This window comes from Lactuca saligna, chromosome 1 (assembly GCF_052625555.1).
Source record: "Lactuca saligna cultivar CGN05327 chromosome 1, ASM5262555v1, whole genome shotgun sequence".
Classification (NCBI taxonomy): domain Eukaryota; kingdom Viridiplantae; phylum Streptophyta; class Magnoliopsida; order Asterales; family Asteraceae; genus Lactuca; species Lactuca saligna.
In genome coordinates, this window is record NC_136417.1 from 4,786,087 (window position 1) to 4,809,537 (window position 23,451).

Consider the following 23,451-nt stretch of genomic DNA (forward strand, 5'->3'; position numbering starts at 1 on the left):
TCATACCTTTTTATGATGAACTCAAGAAAAAATATGTTGATAAACTCTTCAAAAAGAAATCTTCTCCACTCTCTTCAATAAAACCCAAGATATTATATTTATTTCCATAACATAATTAAAATGCGTGGAACAAAAATTCTTCAAGAGTTTTAGACCACAAATAGCATCTTCCTTCTCCTTCTTTTCCTTCAACAGCAAGATAATTTCTTCATAAAATTGGATTTTCTGCAGAAACTTGAACAAGACAGCAGCAACATTTTTTATTCTTGAAAACTTAAAAAAAATAAAAATAAAAAAGAATCTTGAATCAACACTCAAAAAATCAAAAACTCATCATAAGAATATTCGGTTGCGTACCCAGAAATTCTTGGTAGAAAAATCAAAAAATCATCAAGATAAAATGATTGATCGGGAGTCATTCCATTGAAATAATCGCTTAGATCTTCAATGTACAAATCTGATACCAGTTGTAGAAACCCATTTTAACGATTAGTTTGTGTAGAATAAGAACATCTTGATATTTAACGATAATAAAAATATGAAGAACATAAAACATATGAGTAATCCGATGATTTTACTAGAAACGGAGAGTTACATTATGAAAATGAAGAACACTTGGTGGGAGAAATCTCACCGCACTCCCTCTCACTAGAGAACTGCATTTTGGTGTACTCTACTAAAAACAATTACCATCCCTCTTTATTTATAGAAAGAGATATCTTACAATACAATAAAAGGGAACTAAAATAAACTAGGTATCATTCATAACTTGTAGAGCATTTTCATGCTCCAACAGTGAGTCATTTCTCACTGTACTTACGGGTCAAAGACACCAAGGCCAGCCCACTGGATTAGATATCATGTTATGTGATAGTATGTTATTGTGTTGTGTGATCCATTAGATCTATATCCTGGTACATAGGGTGATGTTATGCTTAGTGGTCTATAGATCTGTCTGATTATCTGTTGACTGGTTATATGTTTATTTGTTGTCGACATTTTGTGGTGGGTTGAGACTGTACCACTTTGTGTGTCAGTCAATAGATCGGGGCATTCCAACCTCAATAGGTTGTGGGCCAGGGCATTCCAACCTTTATAGTTATGGAATGGGGGTAATCTAACCTTGATAGGTTGTGGACCCAGTATGTATTGGCATTCTGTAACGCTCGCAGATTCGGGCTAGTCAATTTAAAGACAATAAGCATCAAAAATGACTTTTTGATAGAAGATTATTTAGAATACATAATCTTAACTAAGTTACAATATAGTTCAGAAGGTTTTCGTACATATAAAGAACGCTGGAATGCGAGTTATAACGAAGAAGTTATGACTTGTCGAAGTTTTACGGTAAAACCGGCACGACACCAGAAATCGTAAAAAGTGAGGTTGCGATAAAATACTTATTAGGCTTAGCGTTCTAAACGAAAGTTGTAGTATACGTTAAACTGTAACGCCCGGGTTTCGGAGCTAAGCATTTTTAGACAATGTAATAGTCTAGGTCAACTATTGTAACTCTTTCTGAAATAATAAAAATGAAATATTTGAGTATTATGTGAATTATGTGTATTTATGTGCTTATTACTCATTTATTATAATGAATAAAGGATAAAAATAAGCGTCAAAATAAAAATGTGAGATAAACCCGATATCTTTACATAAAGTTGTAGTGGTCGAAACAAGGATTTCGGAGATATAAAGAACGCCGAAATCCGAGTTTTAACGAAGAAGTTATGACCCGTCGAAGTTTCGCGATGGAACCGGCACGATACCGGGAAGCGTAAATAGTGAATTTACGATAGAGCTAGTTTTAGCCTTAATGATCTAAACGAAAGTCATAGAATACGTTAAATTGAGAGCGTCCATAAAAAGAACGTTCGTATGAGGAAGTTATGATTTTTCGAAGTTTCGGCTTAGCAGTGTACAGCCCGAAACTCGAGTTTTGATCGAGCGGTTTTTGGCCTACACGACCTAAATGAGAATTGAATATCTCATTAATAGGAACTCAACGGTAAAAAGACAGATGAAATCAGAGTCCGTATGTAGAAGTTATGAATTTTACGCGGATATTTAACAATATAATCTCCTTGTACTGTTAAATTTAAGATCGGTCTAGAATTAGCCAATGGAGTCAAAATGAAAGTTTTATATCTTATTTTTACCTACGCGTGGATATAAAGAACGTCAGAAACGGAGCTCGTATGTGAAAGTTACGGATTTTAGAAGTCGGAAGTGTACTGTGCGAAAATGGGTGACGTGACACAATCTTGGTCATTGCTTTCTCCCCAAGGCTTGCCACCAGATGGTGACATGTGGCACCAAGTTCAGCCACATTTCACCCTATAAATACCACCTCTCCCACCCTCATTTTCTTCACACCTTTCTCATTCTTTCTTCTCTTTATTCTCTCTTTAAAACCTCTCTCTAGCCCCGAAATCCCCCAAAAAGCCTAGGGAACCTCCCTAGCACGACGCAGAAGCCCCGGAGTGCTCGATGGCTCCGAGAAGAAGAGCTTTTTGGCTCGGGAACGCGGCTCCAAGCAAAGCCTGGTTTTCTATAAAACATGCTGTAAGTGAGCTACACCTACGCTATTTTTAATATAGCTTTTATTTAATTATAGTAACGTTATTAGGAACTTATAATAGATATTTGGGCTATTATTATGGGTTATATAAGGATTTGTTTAACGTTTATATAATAGTAATAATAGCTAGACTATTAATTAGTCTCGGAGAATAATAGACTAAACTCTAGTGGTAATAATACTAGGTTTCGTCGAAGGAAATTATTTTTTAAGAAGCGAAGTGCTATCTGAGTTCGGAATCACCACATTTTCAAGTGAGTGCATAGTCACTTTCATCTTACACATAGATATGAAGTATTTTATATAAACTACGTGCTATGTGTGTATATTATTTTTATACTTGCTATCTATGTTGGATGAACGATTTTATACAAGTTTTATATGATTTAAATTGTATATGTATTTTATATCTACCAAAATGTTAGGGTAAAACATGGGTAGATGTAATAGGTGATGTGTGATAAAATGATGAGAGGCCTTGATGTTGTTGTTGTTGATCCAGTCATCTAGCGGAGTATAGATGACGACCATGGACTCTTCTAGACAGTCCAGTGGAACGCTGGCAGACTCGCAACCTGTAGGTGTTGTGAACGATGTGTTTACCGGTGTACTTCATCCCCCTCATGGTTGCCTTTAGGACATTTATTACTGAGGAAGTCCCTTAGCAGTAATGTCCATCCCGATGATGATCCTTAGTATAGGTCCCTTATGATAGGTGTTTAGGGACGTAATGTGAGGATAACGGGAACGAGAAATCGGGTTATTGTTGGTCGATGAAATTAATAAACTTATTTATTGTGGGTTGAAAACCCTATGTGCTCACCAGGCTCCCAAGCCTGACCCACTCAGTTTTATGTATTATAGGTAGTGGCGCTCAAGCATAGTTGTGATGTGTTGGGATGAAGGATTATGGATATAGGCCTGTAGATATGAAATAATGTAGTAAGGCTTATATTGTATTGTTTATACTTATATACTATATCGAACATGACATCCCGAGTCTTTTAATGAAATACATTTCTAAGGAAATGCTTTTGATAACTCTTTATCATGTTATTGTTTTGGGAAAAATTCCGCAACTCTTTTATTAAAAGGTTACTCTGATTTTGAAATAAAGTATAAACAAAAACCGGTCTTTTCTGGCCGTGATTTTGGGGATGTCACATAAATCGAGAACGTGCATAAAAAGAACGTCCAAATCTGACTTCGTATGAGGAAGTTATGATTTTTCTAAGATTTAGCATAATAGTGCACAACCCGGAATTCAAATTTTAGATTGATCGATTTTTAGCCAACACAACCTAAATAGAATTGAAGATCTCATTAATAGGAGCTCAATGATAAAAATACAGTAAAAAACGGAGTCCGTGTGTAGAAGTTATGAATTTTACACGGTCGTTAAACAATGCACTCTTCTCATACTATTAAATTTAAAATCGGTCGAGAATTAGCCAATGGAGTCACAAGTAGAGTTGTAGATCTTGTCACTACCTACGTGTGAATATAAATAACGTCAAAAACGGATCTCATGTGGAAACGCTACGGAATTTAGAAGTCGGGATGGGCTGATGCGATGTGGGTGACGCGGCGCGATCTAAGTCATTGCTTCCTCCCCACGTCTTGTCACCAGATGGTGACACCTGGCACCCAACTCGATGAGTTAGAGGCTTAAACCTCACCAATTTGAGCCATTTTCAGCCTATAAATATACCATGTGAGGCTCACTCATTTTCCTCAGACCTTAACCCTTCTTTCTCTCTCTAACCTCTCTCTAAAACCCTCTTAAATCCCTAGTAACTTCTAAGTGCTAGAGGAAAGTCCCGGAGTGCCAGAAGGCTCCGAGAAAAAGAGCTTTTCAGCTTAGAAGTTCTCCCCCTGCAGAGTCCGGTTCCTAGCCAAACTTACCGGTAAGTGAGTTATGTTTACCTTACTTTAAGTATAGTTTAGGTTTAAGTTTATTATCGTTATTATAAACTTATAAACAATATATATTATAAAATATAATATATAAAGTGTTATTATAATATCTTTTAACTACTCACTATACGAGGAATCTGGTTTGAAGGGCCGCATAGAGTTGTTGGATTTCAAAAGTGTTATAATGCCAAAATGGTCATGTCCTCCGTTATTTCACATCTGGAATCTGTCTGTACATAGTGGTTGAAAAGTATTGTTTAACACTTATAAAACGAAATCGTTCGTAATTAACCGCGATAGACATTAGATAAAAATCTAGTGGTAATGATACTAGGTTTCATCGATAGAAATAATATTGTTAGAAGCGAAGTGGTATCCGAGTTTGGAGCCATCACTTTAACAAGCGATTACATAGTCCCTTTCATGAACATGATTTTAATATAAGTATTGATTAAAGTATTAAATATATGTTTGTGTGTGAAACATTTGATATTGTCTGAAATACGTGTTAAGAGCATATCTGTTAATATATGATGATTTAGGACACAGAGTAAACCTAAATTAACTAATAGGAATATTTGGTAGTATATCCTTATGAGTACGAGTGAGATATACACGAGGGTAGAACTTTAAAACTTGTCATTGATCCGAGAGCATGGATTAGAATTAGTCATTCGTCCTTAGTTCGAAAGAATGGAGAGGACATAGTTATTTGTCATTAATCTGGGAGCATGGATTGAAACATAGTCAATTGTCCCTAGTCCAAGAGTATGGAATGGGCACAATTACTGATCTGAGAGTATGGATTAGACATACTTGATCCGGGAGTATGGATTAAGTTAAGAGGTTAATTTTAGATCCGAGAGTATGGATAATGTCGTTGTAAGGATTGACAGGGTGGGATAAGAATTGCTTATATAATATGAAATTGTATATTTTGTGAGTTCTAAAATATATATGATATAACATTGTGGGATTGAAATCCCTATCTACTCACCAGGTTTCCCAACATGACCCACTAAGTTTATTTATATCACAAGTATCGATACGAAGCTACATTACACTAAGAGATTAAAGGATATGTAAATCACTAGTGTAAATAAATGTAAGGTCTGTTTATGCTTATGTTTCTGTATTGACGATGACATCCCAAAGTTTTAATATAAACAAAAATACATTTCTTCGGAAATGCTTTGATATTTATCATGTTTTTTGGGAACAAATTTCGCAATATTATTCTTTAAAATGAATACTCTGATTTTAAAATAATAAATAAAACTTTTAAAATGACTGTGAATTTGGGGATGTCACACATTCCAACCTCGATAGGTTATGGGCTGGGGGTAATCTAACCTCGATAAGTTGTGGACCCATTGTATATTGGCATTTTGCCTTGGTATTCCATCCTTAGGATGATTGAACCCGACATGTTGTTTTGTTTGCTGTTTGTTTATGTGTTGGTACTTTGGGGGAAAACTCAATAATATTTGGCTTACAATTTTTAAGTTGTGGTTTCATGTATTTCGGATGACCGCAAGAAGGCGAATGCGTGATCATACACATTCTATTGTTTACGATTTATGATTTTGGGAGACTCTGATGCTGGAAATAGGTTTGAAAACTATGATTTGTAAACACTTAATGATTTTGGGTTGATTTTAAAAGTTTAATTTCTTGTGATTTTTCTTGGATGTTACACTATCAAAAAAAATCAAATTTACTCAAAATGGAGGAACACCAACAAATTGTCATGGAGTTTAACACCATGCTTTTTAAGGTGAACCGTGAGTGGAAAAGTTGTCCAAATGATGAAACAATATTGAAGAAAGCTCTAGCAATTTACCGTAGTGACAAGGGGGAATACTTCAAAGTTATTGAGTTTTGGAATATTGCGAAGGAGACCAAAGAACAGGATGTCAAAACTTCGTAATCATACACATGTGGTTTTAAAAGAACCAAAACATAAGAAACAACTCATAGCCAATCGCCGGATATGCATGTCGCGATAGATCTCAACACAGATGAGTTTATTGAGGTTCTAAGACCTAGTCGTCTCATGGGAAGAGACCAAGCAAAACGGAACAGTAAAGGGATCACAAGTAGTTCAAGTAACATAGATAAAATGACAATCGAGATTAGAGGTGCACGAATGCAGGATCAGATCTGAATCCAAATCCAATCCGGTTTTGATTACGGCATGCTAAATCCAATTCGATCAAAATCCAATCCGGATCCGGTCAAAATCCGATCCAGTTCCAACCAGAGTCTGAATGCGATTCTAATTCGATTTCAAACCGGTTTACACCAACTTTTAGTAGGTTTTAGCAGATTTTGTAACGGATTTGGATATGGTTTTTAGCAAGTCTGGTTTATGATCCAATATCAAATCCAATTTTTTCCGTAGGATTAGGATTCCATTTTAATTCGGTGGATCGGATCCAATCCAATCTAGTTTGGTCAAATCTGGTTTTAACCAAAATCGGTTTTTGGATCGGATCGGTTTCAAATCAACGATCCGGTTTTGGTGTGCATCTCTAATCGGGATGGACAACTTTAAAAACTACTTTCCAACAATACTTGAACGTGGCAAATAAAAGGAAAAAACACGTGACATGAAACTCTTTATGAAAGATGTAACTCATTATCCTGAACATGAAAAAAAAATTGACGTTAAATAAAAAAAATATTGTTCTATTGTCTATGTTTTTGGTATATGTGTGTGTTATTTTTATATATTTCGTATTTGTGTACTTTTTGATCCCTATGTTCTATTTTCTATGTTTAAATAAAAAAAATATTGTTCTATTGTCTACGTTAAAATAAAAGCATGGCAAAATGTTAAAGATATGCATGATGCGATGCTTACATGACAATAAAAAAGATGTGACATAAATATGATGCGACGCTTGCACGACAATTAAAAAAAAAAAAAAAAAAAATGTGACATAAATGTTACCACTAGTGGACCACTCCCACTAGGATTACAGAAAATTAAAGAAAGCCTAACATAATTTGGTCCAAATTCTATAGTCGAGAATCGAAGACCAACATAAAAACATTTGGCCCCCACCCAAAATTTCTTGGGTCCAACCCTACATACACACATACGATAAATATATACACACATACAATAAAAAATAATTTGGAATTTGGAAAGGCCACCAATCCATTACATTAACTTGTACCTGATGTAATATAAAGTTATACAATAAAGTTGATTCATCGACTTTGCACTAACACCAAGTCCAAATTCTATAGTCGAGAATCCAAGGCTAGCCTAAAAACATTTGGCCCCCGCCATTAAAATTTATTGGGTCCACCCTGAATACACATATAGGATAAATATATACATATAAACACATATAAAAAAAATCAAAAAAAAAAAAAAAAAAAAAAAAAAAAAAACAATTTGGAAAGGCCACCATTAACTTATACATGATGCAATATAATAAGTTATACAATAAGTTGATTCATCGACTTTGCACCAACACCAAGTCCAACATTATTAAGGTCCCTTATTAATATTTTTTGATACAAACTTATTAAAAACGAGTTAACTCACACTCACACACTCACCACCTTTCTCAACTGAAATCTTGACAGCATCCAACACTAACTGAGTCAGTCGACTCAGAGTGGGCCACTTTTTCTCAGCCACCGAACCACCACTCTTCACACTTTTAACCAGCCTCGAAAACTCAGTAACCATACAAGCCTCCTGTGGATGATCAGTCATGACTGTATGCTGACTCGGTAACGGGACCCACCCGGTCACCAACTCAGTGAACCCCGCCTCAGTCGAGGTCGAATACGAACCTTCTTTCTCTTGGAAAGGAATAACGAAATCATCCAAATGCAAACTACCTTTAGTCCCGGAAGCCGTTACACTCATTGTGAGGTTTGCAAGAAACGAGCAATGGAAAGTTGCGGTTTTCCCGTCTTCCCACTGTAAAGCGGCCCCACATGATATAATCACCCCGGCTTTGTTGAATATGCTGCCCGGAAAAGCGGTTACGGTTTTGGGCAGGTGGAAATTGTTTGCCCAAAGGATTGCCCGAATGCAGTACCATCCAGCATCTCCGAGTGCACCGAGAGCATCTAGGTCCGGTTTTACACGGATGTCGTTCTCTAGAAAATCCGGATCCGCAGCAAAGGTAAACACCACATGCATCTGAAACCACGTTGACAACTTTGTATTTCATATGACTATAACTAATGTGTATACGACAGTGTATTGTGTAATGTATACTGAATTTGACATGTATTAGGAAAAAAGTGACCTCCATTATTCATCTGTATGGGGTAACACAATCTTCACAATTTTCAATATGTGGCTCAAAGATTGACACCTTTATCCCTTTATAATTCATCCAATGACCAATCTAGAATGACAAAAACGTGTTGGCAAGCAAACCCACCATTTTGAAAGGAAAATTTGCTTTATTTGTCATAAACCAAAAACATCAATACCAAAATTTTGAATTAAAAGGTAGAAAAGATCCTAGCATCAAATAAGAAAAATTTGTTGTGAAGAAGGTCGAAGGTCAACCCTCCGATTTTCGTACTTAATAAAATTGATTTTCAAAAAGTAGCTGTGATCAATTTGTAAATGTTACTTCCACACTGAATTAACAAGTAACAACCAGTGAAAATAGCTAATAACAGTACGAATTGGAAGCGAACGAATGTTACCGATCGTAATTCGCCGAATTTGTCAGGGTCGGAGAGAAATTCCCTCATCTTGGCTGTCCTTGGATTGTGCATCCACATAGTAGAATCCATCAATTGCACACCATTGGATTCGCAAGCCTCAAGAATTTTATCGAACTCGCCGACGTTTAACGCTACCGGCTTTTCCAGCAGAATGTGTTTCTTCTTCTCGGCGGCAAGCACCGCCCACTTGATATGAAGGCTAGTAGGTAAAGGAACGTAGACGGCGTCGACGTTAGGGTCGTCCAACACGGCGTCGTAGCTTCCGTAGATTTTCGCGGATTCAGGGAAGCCATTGGAGGCAGCGAATTTGGTGGCTTTTTCGAGAGATCGGCTGCCGATGGCGTAAAGGGCGGCGTTCGGTGCGAGAGAAATTGCTCTGGAGACCTTTCGGGCGATTTCAGCGCAACCTAATATTCCAAATCGGATTTGGGTATCCGCCATTTTTGTGTGAGCGTAGTTAGAGTGTGAAGTGGGATGTGAGGGATGAAGACAATTGAGGAACCGATTGACACATATGACTATATCATATGAGAGGTGTTGCTTATCAATGTGTTCCAAGGAGAAAGAGTTAGTTAATTGCGTTAGCGCCCCTCCAATTAATTGCATTAGAGCCCCTCCAACTTTGAAGTCTTCCAATTTGGAAAAGAAAAGAGTAAAGAGGAGTGCAAAGTTGAGGGAGAAAAGGAGCTGTAATAACTTTTTTTACGTGTTCTTGACACAAGAAAAAATAAGAAACGTAACCATTATATAATTAGCACTTTACACGTAAAAAAATATGCAATTTTATTCAGTTTATATTTAGATAAGTAGATAACATACACTTTAAAGTAATATTTCAAATATATGTTAAAGATTTAGCTAAAATAAGGATCAAGTCATTAAAAGTTAATTTTTATATAAGGTCATTTGATCTCTTACTTTATTATAAAATTATAAGAAATGTATTGAAACGTTGTTTGCTATTTGTCCTTTTACGACTATATAATTTTTGTGCGAAATTTGATCAATTTTGGGTCAATGATAATTTTATTGTTAAGAATAGTTAGAATTTATTTGAAGCAGATTTTGTTAATCCTCAAAGTTTAAATCTACACAATTAAACCTAATCATGTTATCAGGTAGTTTAAAAAAAAAAACAGACACACAGCACACCTAAAACCTGTAGGGCATGCGTAAGAAATTAAAAAATATAGAGTTTTTTTGTTAGTTGGGCTTTTATGTTGCAAATCGGCTTTCACAACTCCAAAATATGAAATCTATTGCCAAAATTAAGGATACTTACGAACCGATGTGACCACAATAAGCATTTGACCCGTTTGGCTAGATAAATATATTAGAGAAAATTAAAATTAGCCGCTAAAATCATTTCACATATGTTAAAACGGTCCATTTGCGGCCTTGTCCAGCTTAATAATATGTACTGTAGGAAAAAAAAATTCCTATTTTCAGAATTTATATATCTAATCAACTTCTATCTCTTCTAATTAAGTTTTTAGAATATCTTTTTGACACGTGGTATTTTTCTATAATTTTTATTATTTCTTTTTTTTTTGTAACAAATCAAATTCAATTCAAATTTTGAAAATACAAAATCATATCCTAATAACATTATTATGTTTATTTGGTTAACAATTCATAATTACTTACAATCGATAACTTCTTGGTTTTTTTTCATTAATTATTTTTTTTATCTATATAAAAATTTTAGATATACTGACCATGGTTTCCATGGATTATAACCTAGTTGATTATGTTAAAATACTTTAAACATATTCATCTCTCTTTAATTAATACTAATTAACCATTACAACTCAAAACTTCTATAACCTATGATACTTATGATCTTTAATATATGTCTAACTTATTATGTACTTAAAATAATTATAATTTATCAACTTAATGTAATAATTATTATTTTTATAGTAACATAGATATATGATCATGGGTAAAGTGGGCACATACACAAGACCCACTTTTTGAAGGGGCCCAACTTTTTTTTTAATACTATATTAAGTTTTTAGGTCCAATTGCAAAGTTTTTCCAAACCAATCGTCTAATCGAGATCAGTTGTAGACTCGTAGTCCACACACGAAGATAGCAAAGCGATCATTCAGCGAGAGTTGACTACTCAGATTAATCGACTACGAAATTCACTTGATCATTCGATCATCTACTCTTACGGTCGTGCTAATCAGGTAATCGATTTCTAGTTTCTTTTGGTTCTACACATCCACATATCAGATTGATAGATTATTTAATTTCTTCAAAAATTTTGTTATTCGTATTCTATGAGAATTAGGTTTTAGCGTCATATGTGTAAAATATAATGTGAATTTATTTAGTTTCTTTAAAAGGATGAATGAATAGAATACAAATGAAGTTTGTAGACTTGCGGTAAGGCCTACCAAAATTTGAAGTTATAAGATTATTTAAACTTAAAATCAACACTTAAAAGTTACAAAATACATTAAAAATAGCATGTAATGCATCATATATATACCAACTGGATTTAATATCTATCTTGTACTAAGAGGACATATTACCCCCAAGTTCTTGAATTTGATCATAAAGCTACAACTATGTCAAGTTGTACAAATTTAACTTCAACTTTGAGTAATTAGTCAACACTAATATAAAATTTTCATTTCTTCTTACTAATAAAACTAAACCTGATATATGTGCATAGTTAATTTAATTAGCTTATGACTCTAATGAATATTGTGAAACCGTACATTACTTGAGCTAATTAGTAATTACTTGTTGGATTAGGATATTGTATGTTAATTACTAATGGGTAAAAAAAAACTATCAATGTAACTTTTGTTTTTTTTGTTTTTTTTTTCATTTCGTCAACTATTTGAAGTCATTATAAATTTGGGAAATCTCCAATAAAGTCCTAAAATTTTGGCTCGATTTATGTTTTAGTCCTAAACTAATTTTTGTTTACGAAAAAGTCCTAAAAATCGGTAAAAGTTCGCATTTTGACCCTTTTTGACTGGTTGGAACCGGTAACAAATTAATTTGAGACTATTTTATAAATTGACCCAAAATATTAGGACTTTTCTGCAAAAACAAAAAATATTAGGGTTTTTTTGTAAACAAAAACCTTATTATTATTATTATTATTATTATTATTGTTGTTATTATTATTATTATTATTATTATTATTATTATTATTATTATTAAAAATATAAATAAGTATACTATTTTTTAATTTTGTTATTATTAATATTGTTAATAATACACATAAATACATTTAAATTTAAAAAAGATTAAAGATATTTTATAAAGGTAAAGATTGAGCGGATGGTAATGCTTTAAGCATTGAAATCATGAATGTCTATTTGTATATTCTAACTTTGTACATGGTCTTTTCACATTTGTTATTATTGTTTTTAATTCATAATATTAATATTAATAATTTAAAAGAAGCTACTGATTTTTCAAATTGTTTACAAATAGAAGCTACTGATTTTTCAAATTGTTTACCACCACCTTCATCTTTAAATAATTTCTTTAATATTTTTTTTTATTTAAGTGTATTTATATGTACTATTAAAAATATTAATAATAATGAATTTAAAAATTAGTATACTTGTTTATATTTTTAATAATAATAATAATAATAATAATAATAACAATAATAAGGTTTTTGTTTGCAGAAAAGTCCTAATATTTTTTTTACAGAAAAGTCCCAATATTTTGGTTCATTTTGTGAAATAGTCCCAATATTTTGGGTCAGTTTATGAAATAGTTCCAAATTAAGTTGTTGCCGGTTCCAACCAGTCAAAATGCATAATTTTGCCGGTTTTTAGGACTTTTTCGTAAACAAAAATTAGCTTAGGACTAAAACGTAAACCGAACCAAAATTTTAGGACTTTATTGGAGATTTCCCTATAAATTTCAGAATTTTACGTATTTAATTGTTATTTTGTCAACTACTAGTTGGATTAGTGTCATATATTTTAACTAGTTGTTGGGTATGAGCCATTGATGTTAATTATTAGAAAGACTTAGTGGTTTGAGGATGATACCAATCGAGAACAAAATCTTAGAGAGTATAGAATACGAAAACTTGATCAATCAATTTGCTATCAAGAATGCTAGAATAGCTTGAACGGTCTTTGGTTAGCTGTTATAGTTGTTACGATATGTAATTACTCATTAAAATACCTTGATTTTGTATTGTTTGTTGCTATAAAGTTTATCATCGTTTTAAAAAAACATTATATAATTTAATTCTTTAAACGTTACGACCTAAGAGCCTTTTTTCCGGTTCATCCTGAGCATTTGAATCTTCGGGACCGGCCATGTATAGAAAAGTCTCATTATTTTGAAGAAAAAAAAAACTAACGATTTAGCGTCATGACCTACTGAATATGTCAAAATGGGCTAAAATGAAAATTTTTGTGGTTGGATTTTCTATTCAAAAATATATTTTTGGGACTTGATCGTTATTTTTTGTAAAATAATATGAGTGATTTTTCATTAATTAAATTAATTTAAAACAAAATATGTTATTGTAAAAGTTCTGACATAAATCTGTTATTAATATCTTATGTAATTTTTTAAACGTTAATTGAAAGATTATCATTTTTGTTTCACAAAAACAAAACCCACGTGCTAGACATCTGAAATTGGTTGGGAACGTGCCTAATATTTTAGAGTTCTTTGTTTGCGTTGCCACCATTTCCATAATACCAATCCTTCTTTTAGCTTGCTAGTTGAATAACTCTAAACATTCTTTTGGTTTGTTCGTTTTAGGCATAAAAGATTGAAAGTTTGGTTTGATAATCTTAGAAACAAAATAAGTCAAATTAATATGAACGCAATCGAATCGACATAGGCAACGAAAACTGGTTTTGCTCATAAATGTTACACATGAATTTATATTAGTAGTGGCAAGAAAATTTAGACTAATTAATGCATTATATTTCTTTGATGTTGAACCTAATACTAATTGTACAATTTGTTTTCAGTAGTAGCAAAAAAATAAAAATAAAAAATTACCCTCATGAGACGAAATAGAATAGTGGCCCGATACATCTCCGACAAAGAATAACCCAATACTAGTAGTCCTCAATTTAAACTAAATTTTACATTCATATTATGTATTTACCAAAAAAAAAAAAAAAACAAAAAAAAAAAAAAAAAAAAAAAAAAAAAAAAGGATGAAATTTCAACAAATCTCATAATTTTGTTTCAAGATTTAGACAAAAATTAAACAAACAGCCAAATATCAAATTTTAGACAAAAATTAAGCAAAATGTCCAAATAGCTATTATTTTTGCAACCTGGTCAAAGAAAAAATCAAAACTCTACGATTCAACAAGAAAAAGACATATACAAAATAATACAAATATTGCATACAAATATAGATTCTCGCTAATACTATTGTTTGTTAAGTTACTCTAATTTTGTAAGCATTATATTTTGTTGTTGTAATTATGTTTGTTAAAATTATTGTTTTGAATAAATCTACATATTCACGTTGATGCAAAAATAATCGGGTTTTTGTATAATAAAATTTTGAAAATTTCAAGTTGAATTTTATGTGTTACCTTATATTTGGAAGAAAACCAAAATTTGATATAAACATTTTTTTCAAATACGTTTATTTTTACCAAAGTACGGGTGAGCATTTAGACCTTCGGATCGGACTGGAAACTGGACCGGGACCTCTGATAAACCTTAACAAGTCCAGTACAAAATCCATCAATGTCTGTAAAATAGGTCCGGTCCAAGAGTCGGTCCAGTTCGGTTCGATCCAAATGTTCACTTTTATGTCGAAGAACCGGGAACCAGACCCGATAAGCCTCAATAGGTCTGGTCCAAGGTCCACGTTTCTTTAAAACCGGTCCAATCAAAGAGCCCAGCAGAATCGATCCGGTCCAAATGTTCATCCCTATACCGAAGTAGCCATAAGCTTTTGAAGAAGAGTAAATAGCATAAAAGTCATTAACTTTTCATTTTTTTTCGATTTGACACCATTTTTTTGTTATAATTAAGTGACTATGTTTAAATTTGCTACAATTGTAACCAGGTAACCGGTTTGCTTCAAGTCATCTAATAGTGACGGCTACTGCTCACGTGGCATAATTCATATACAATTATTGCATTGTATTTTTAATTGACTTTGTAAATTAATTGACTTGTTTATAGCATTGTATTTTTAGAAACATACCCAATTATTGCAATACAATTCATATACAAAGAAATGTCTTCGAATTCGAAGATAAAATTACAATTTTTTTTCTTAAGAGAACATTTTTGTAAACTTGTCTCACATATAGGGATTGTTTCTGTAACTTTTCTATACAGGTGTTCATGTAACTTTCTTACACAAGTAACACTTCTGTAATGCACTTTGATTTGTTTATTATAGCCTACTTTCAATTATTTTCCTATTATAGCATTATACTTTGACAATATACCCAATTATAGGAATATCACTCATATACAAACCAATTTTAAGAAATTATAATATTAGGTGAAGACCCTTTTAAGCTAGTTGGAAGGCAAAGGCTTTGTCGATGCTGATGGTTTCTTCAGCGATGATAGTCCATGAACCTTAGTTTTTGAAGTTCTTGGGTGGTCGGAAGAAAGTGATGAAAACTCATTTGAGGAGAGCGATAATGAGTTTGAAAATTTAAAGAAAACGAAGTACAGAAAATGGAGTAATTATGTATTTGCACATGTTTGTTTCATTTATGTACTCTTTTCAATCTATTGTACATATATTTTATTATATTATAGGGTAAATGGAGCAATTATGTTTTTATATATGTTTATTTCATTTATGTTGCAAATTGGACAAAATCAAAAACTTAGTGTCAAAATTAGAAGAGACTGAAAACTTAGTTTCAAAATCGCGAAAAAATGAAAACATAGCATCTTTTGCGACACTTTTTTTTGCTTCTCACACATTATTATGTCACGTCAACGATGACAACCAAATAACTTAAAGCAAATCGGTCAACTAGTCAAAATTGCAACAAATAGAAAACGTGGTGACTTTATTGTAACACCGAAAAAGTTAGTGACTTATATATATATATATATATATATATATATATATATATATATATATATATATATATATATATATATATATGAAATGTTAGTGACTTTTGTATCATTTACCTTTTAAATAATCATTAAATGGCTCTCACAAGTTGCATCTTTTTATATAGAAAAGTGAAATATTCCACCATCTTTTATTCCTACAAAATTTTCCACCATTTTTTTTTCTTAATTCTTTTTTGATATTTTTGATTTGGTAAATAGAAAAATAGTTAGAAACAAAAGGTAAAAATGATATTTGATTTCTCTTTTAAATACTAGATTATAATCCGTGAAAACCACAGATAAGGAAAAAAAACACTATACATTCGAATTTATAGAAATTGTCATTCCTAATATTATACTTTCTAAAATTGTATTTTTTTTTTTTTTGAGGATTTCGAATATGGAGTGGAAAATAAAATAAAAATAATGATTTTTTATAGCATTCTACTTCCTAGAAAATATCGGTTATAGCATCCTACTTTGTAAAATGGCATAATACAAATGAGTAACATTAAGAAATTCTAAAACAATATTTTTCAAAAGAACTTGTCGTAAATGAAAATAAATTAGGTACTTTAAGTAACAGAAAATAGTATTTAAAATAACAAAAAGACCGATCATAAATTTCCAAAAAGGTCTTTATATATAATCAAGTAATTTGAAGAAATTGCTCAAAAACAATTCGGATTAATTATCCATCAATAAGTTTAAAAAAAATTAAACTCTCAAAAAAAATTAACCTCTCATAAATTGTAGCCATGATACCTCCCTCCTTGACACTTCATTTGTTTTTCGGTTGACAACAAAGAGACGTCAACATCATTTTCTATTTATAAGTTCTTTTCTAGCTTTTTCTTCATATCATCGTTTCTGATCATAAAGGTCTTTATGAAGTCTTTGATTCAAAGTTAAGATTCCTAAAATATGTTTTTTTTCAAGATACATATATATAAAATAAAACAGAAGATCGCAAATACAAAATATTTGTACACTTGATCATGGATTACAAGTAATTAACAACACATATTACAAAACACCACCTAAAGAAAAAAAAAAAAATCTCTTGAGCCTTGAACTTTTATCTTTGATTTTTGAGGGCACCACCAAAAGAGTGAATTTCAACAACAGGGGCAAAATGGTCAAGATGTTGAGCAAAAAAAGAAGGCTTTCATATATCAGTCCACCAATACCATAAATCATAATATTATATGGTAGCATAAATTTTTAAACAGACATTTATAAAAAAGAAAGTAAACATAAGAATGATAGTACTGCATATTTATGTAAATATTTGAAAGCAAATTAATAAAAAAGAAACTAAACATTATAATGGGTTGTGTATGATACCATATATTTTAAAATTCCCTTATATAATTGAAATAAATTTGATAATAAGAAACAACCAAGTTCTATTCAAATATTAAAACAACTAAACATTTATATGCAAAGCTTATTTTTTTTATGTATGTCATGTATTAGTACCAAGACTATGGTACTCTAATCTGTAATAAAATCAAGTACATGCTGACAACCCGAATACAATAAGAAGTAGTTAATATGTAAGGCTGGAGGGAAGGGTGTCGCGCTCCCTCATGAAACCGCAATGACACGTAGGCGCCACCTCACTCATTACCACAAATGTGTGGTCTCATACCACACCCAAGGAGTAGTGCTACACTTTAGTTTTTTTTAATTAAATAAAAACTATAATTTTAATAAGAATCATTCATTTCATTACTTCAAAATAAAAATAGCATTACATTCCATTGCCCAAATAAAAATCCTACAAACTTCAAAAGAAAAAAAAAATTAACATACAAACTCAAAAAAGCATACATTAAACGATTTAAAATAAACGCACTATATAAAGTCATCCTCCGAGAACTCGTCTTCCGGGTCCTCCTACGGATCCAAATTGAGGTTAATGTGTTGCATCCCGTAAATGTGTTCCACCAAATCCATACGAAGATTGTGAAATGTTTCATTGCAATGAACATGTGCTCTCTTTTCAATGTACTCGTCGCCCCCAATTTTTATTCCTTGTGTCGCGGGAATGGTTTCTTCTTCATCATACTCACATATCGCTCTTCCTTCATTTTTTATAATCATATTATGCAGTATTATACATGCATACAAGACGTCATGCATTTTTTCCTCGCTGAAAACAAGTGTTGGTTTTTTCAATATAAACCAATTTTCTTAAGAGCTCCAAAAGCCCGCTCGACGTTCTTCCTAGCTCTTTCTTGAGCATTCTTGAATTTTTTCCGAAGAGCATCATTCGGACACGTAAACGATTTAACAAAAACCGCATACTCAGGATAGATCCCGTCAACTAGATAATAACCATATTTATATGGTGTTCCACGCAATTAGAAAGAAGAATTTGATGCAGATCCGCCGTATATGTTGTTAAATATAGGTGACTGATTAAGAACGTTAATGTCGTTGAGCGATTCGGGATAACCAAAAAAATCATATCAAATCCACTGATCATGTGATGCCACCGCTTTAAATATGACCGTTGGATGCCCATAATCACCTCGGGTAAATTGACCATGGTGTAAGGCAGGGCAATTTTCCCATGCCCAATGTAGACAATCTAAACTTCTTAACATTCCAAGAAAGTCATGTACGCTAGCATGATCAGATTGCAATTTCATGATGTCATTACTGATGAGTTTTAAGTAAAACAAATAAATTAGAAAAACAATTCCTAAGTTCACATGCAACCTACTTTGGATCTACGTTTTAACTATTGAACATATAACTTTAAATTGCAAAACAAGAACCCTAGGGAGAGAGACTATTTTTGAAATTAACCAACTAGGGTTTTAGAGTTACATACCTTTCAATTGTTATAGCAAACAATTGGTAATCATTTGATCTTGATCTTCTTGGAAGCCTAGCACCACAATTATAATGCCTCTAATGGAATCACACCCAAGAGCTAGCAAGAAGGAAACTTGTGAGGAAAGAGGCTATGGTATGCAAAAAATAGGCCTAGGGTTTCTTCAAGAGAAGGAGTGACCAATTTTAGGTGCCAGGAAGCTCCTTATATAGCTGAGGGATCTAGGGTTAAGGGTAAACCCTAATGTTCATTTGCTTGGGGCCTAAGCTTATCCAAAGGCCTTATTCAAGCCCCTTGGACGAAATCATTAGGGTTTCCCCTATAGAATTCGTCCACCCCCTTCCAAGGAGGTTCTGGAACCTTTCACTCAACTATTTGATAATTGCAAATTAGTCTCTGCACTTTATAATTAATACAGTTAACCCTAAAATTAATTTTAATTAATTTCTGGCTAACTATTAATTAAACATTATGATTTCTAATTAATATATTAATCTTTTAATATATTAATAAGTCATTTATATTAATTTATTAATCTTATAATAAATCAATATCTCTCCTTTGATAATTTCCTTGTCCAGTTGCTAGGTTTGATGACAACTCAAAATAACTGTGTTGCTATCAATTCAAGTACATACCAATTATAGTTATGAGCTTAGACACCTAATCCAGCAGTTTCCCACTTGGATAAGTCTATAACTATAATTGCAAGTATGACTTCTAAATTTGACCGACAAATTGTAGCTTCCAAAAACCGCTGCCGAACTCTGATCCAGTCAGTTACATGTCCTAAGATAAGTGATCACATGATCCTTCATTCTACTAGATATGATTTGTTGTGTTATGGGTTTTTAAAAAAAATGGTGGTCGGATATTCTATATTTAATTGTAGTGGATGTTTAATATTATGATTTGGTTCATAATATTCTTTTTATATGTTAATATCCTTTTGTTTATGTTATATGAAGATTATTGTGCAATGTGGTGGTTGTGGTTGTGTGGTAACTTTATGTTTGTAATTAGATTTTAGTTTTCATTTATAGGTGGTTGTAATTGTACTTTATATTTGTAATTGTATTTTATTTTGTATTTTACTTTACGTTTATGGTGTTTACGGGAAGAAAAATATGAGAATGATTGATACTTTGATTGTTGGTGTTTTTTTGTTGTATGAATCATATTCACGTTAAACGTAGATGGACATTTAACCTTATGGTTTATGTTATGATAAAATAAAAAAATTATATTTGTTTTATTTAGGTACCATTATATTTTAATAAACAAGATTTAATTAATTAGAAAAATATAGTTTAATACATATCGATTGAAGGCAAACGGGCAATAAGTTGCGCCGCTAGCCCTTTCTGGATGGTAAAACCAATGCTCTTGGAAAAGTCTTGCTACACAAGTTCTATCTTTGTTCCACTTATATAGAATAAATTCTAAAATGTTTACTTTTTTTAATATTGGAATGCGATTGTCCTTTCTATTTTTCCCATTGGTGTACGACACAAATGAACACAATTAAGATTTAAAATAATTAGCATTATTAATAACTTTATTTATAAATAACTTAAAATTTCATCCAGTTGTAGTATATGAAGTATTTTCAACCAAATGCTTAATTTCCTTAACAATTAAACACGATGTTTATAATTCACATTTTATTAACAAATATTGTTTTTTCTATGATAAGTAACAAAAATTGCTATAACTATTTTCTTGGAACAACATGATACCAATAATAGTTTAGACAACATAAATTTAAAAAAAAAAAAAATAAATAAATAAAAGATTATGATACATTGGAAAAATGATTAATGTTTGAAATTAATCATAAACGAAATAAAAACATGTTTAAATAAATGGTTTTCCAATTAACAATGTCAATAGTTAAAAAATGTATCAAATAAAAAACTACATTTAACTAACTAAATTCACACACAACATATGAATGGATACCATTGAAATGATATGATCCTAAAATATATCTAAGTTGATTGATCATAAGTAGATGTTATTATAATGATTTGGTTTTAATATATATATATATATATATATATATATATATATATATATATATATATATATATATATGTTTATGGTATATTTAAAATAATTATAATATTTTATAACATCTTAGTGTAATATTCATTTGAAAACCTTTATTTTAATTAATATCACTCGAAATTCTTCTTAATAATGACTTAAACACTCAAAAGTTTTATAACATATATATATATATATATATATATATATATATATATATATATATATATATATATATATATATATATATATATATATATATATATATATATATATATATATTATGTTTAATATGCATTTAATGAAAATATTACTATAAAAGGTCAATATTTTATGTAGACAACCATATAAATCACATACAATTGAAAAAGAAAACAAGTTTAAAGATTTTTGTTATTGTTTGAAGTATTTTGACCGTTTTTTGAATTATTTTATTAATGTAGAGCTTTTAATTTATATGTTTGTTATATGTTAATTCTTTTTTATATTTTTTTGGTTATAGTATTCTTTTAATACAATTATTGTATGTTCTGGTTGAATCGTTAATGTAAATTATATTATATACATGTTATCGATCATATTATATATGTTGCTTCAAAAAATAATTAACTAAAATTCTTGTATATGCTATGTTTTCTAGGGGTGTGTATGGGTCGATTTCGTTCGGTTATAGGCCAAAACCAAACAATAATCATTTCAATCGGTTAATGAATTTTGGTAACCAATGTGAATCGGTTAACATTTTAGTCGGTTAATAGCAAAGTTCTAAATAATGTAAGGCATGACTAGGCGAAAATGTCAAGTCTCAAGCTTTTCCGAGCCTTGGCGAGCCATGTCGTTTATAAGGCGTGATTTAAGACGACAATTTTGTATGTAATTCATATTTTTTATATGTATTTTCAACTATTATTTATTTCTATACACATATATGAGTCAAGGTGGCGTTTTGGTAAAGCTTGGCGACACGTACAAGCCCTAGAGTCACGGCGCCATGGTGAAGCCATGACGAGCTTTTTAAAACCTTGGTTAATGGTGTCCGGTCATCGATTAATATCGGATAACGATAATGGTTCAAAATAATATGGAAATAAAAATACATTACTACAAAATTTGAGAAACAAAACAAAATCATTGCGATAAAAACTACATTACTATAAAATGTGAGCAACAAAAAATCATTGCTATAAAAAGTGAAAAATTAGAAATTAGGTTGCTAAAATTACAAGTGGTAAATTAATGGTGATTAACTAATACCAAATTTTATAACTAAATCTAATTCAAAATTAAGTATTTTATAATTGTGACGTGATTATTCTTCAAATTCTTAGTTTCCAATATAATTACATATTATTATTATTATTATTATTATTATTATTATATATATATATATATATATATATATATATATATATATATATATATATATATATTAGTTTAGTTAATATTGTTGGATTGATTCAGTTCATTTTATAGTGATTTGGTTTTTGATGAAAACTATAAGGGAATCATATGTATTCGGTTAATCAATATTATAAATCACACTATCTTTTAGTAATGGTTCAATTATATTGGTTGATTCTGTTTTGGTGTGGTTTTCGGTTAATATGTTCACCCTCAATATTTTTCATGTAAATCTCTTTTGAAAGTATATGTTTAGTATTCTATATAAATGTATGCTCGCTAATACTATTGTTTGTTAAGTTACTCTAATTTTGTAACCGTTATCTTTTATTGTTGTAATTATGTTTGTTAATCGGATTTGTATATAATAAAATTATGAAATTTTGAAGTTGAGTTTTATGCGCTACCTATATGAGAGTAAAGCAAAACTTGCTATAAATTTTTTTTTCAAATACGTTTATTTACACCAAAGTAACGATTAACTTTTAAAAGAATCATTAAAATCGAACTCACAAATTACATACTTTCAAATTTTATAGTTCAGTTTTTTGCATATAACAAACTCAATAAACAATGTTCAATTGTATTACAAACATTGCAATAAACCAAATTTTGATACAAACATGTTTATGTGAAACGCTGCCCTGTAAGGAAGATTCAATTTCAAGAGGCGGTTGCTTGATTGAGGATTTCTTTACGTGTTATTATTTTTCTTGTAACAATAATTTATAACATACTTATTATAATATTGGGATTGTGCTAGACTGCGAGTTATATCTGTTATTTGACAAGTATAATAAGTGTGTGTTAAAAGATAGGAATTTATATTAGTTTGCAATAAATAAAAAAAGAAATATGTAAACGGAAACAAGTC

General features: G+C 31.1%; 1 protein-coding gene across 1 annotated transcript; it reads right to left on the reverse strand.

The window, feature by feature from the left end:
• Window positions 1–7,906: 7,906 nt before the first annotated feature.
• Window positions 7,907–9,785, reverse strand: LOC145034421 (putative oxidoreductase At4g09670). Its single transcript, XM_078982866.1, has 2 exons — window positions 9,191–9,785; window positions 7,907–8,669 (listed from the first exon to the last, which is right to left on the reverse strand). Exons 1-2 carry the CDS (start codon window positions 9,650–9,652, stop codon window positions 8,052–8,054), a joined length of 1,080 nt encoding a protein of 359 aa, XP_078838992.1. The 5' UTR covers window positions 9,653–9,785; the 3' UTR covers window positions 7,907–8,051.
• Window positions 9,786–23,451: the final 13,666 nt, after the last annotated feature.

Bases quoted from the DNA above. Each gene is read 5' to 3' on its own strand.
- LOC145034421 (XM_078982866.1), bottom strand. From the start codon at position 9,652: ATGGCGGATACCCAAATCCGATTTGGAATATTAGGTTGCGCTGAAATC. The intron at 8,670-9,190 runs GTAACATTCGTT...ACGTGGTTTCAG, and splicing joins AATTCGGCGAATTACGATCG to ATGCATGTGGTGTTTACCTT.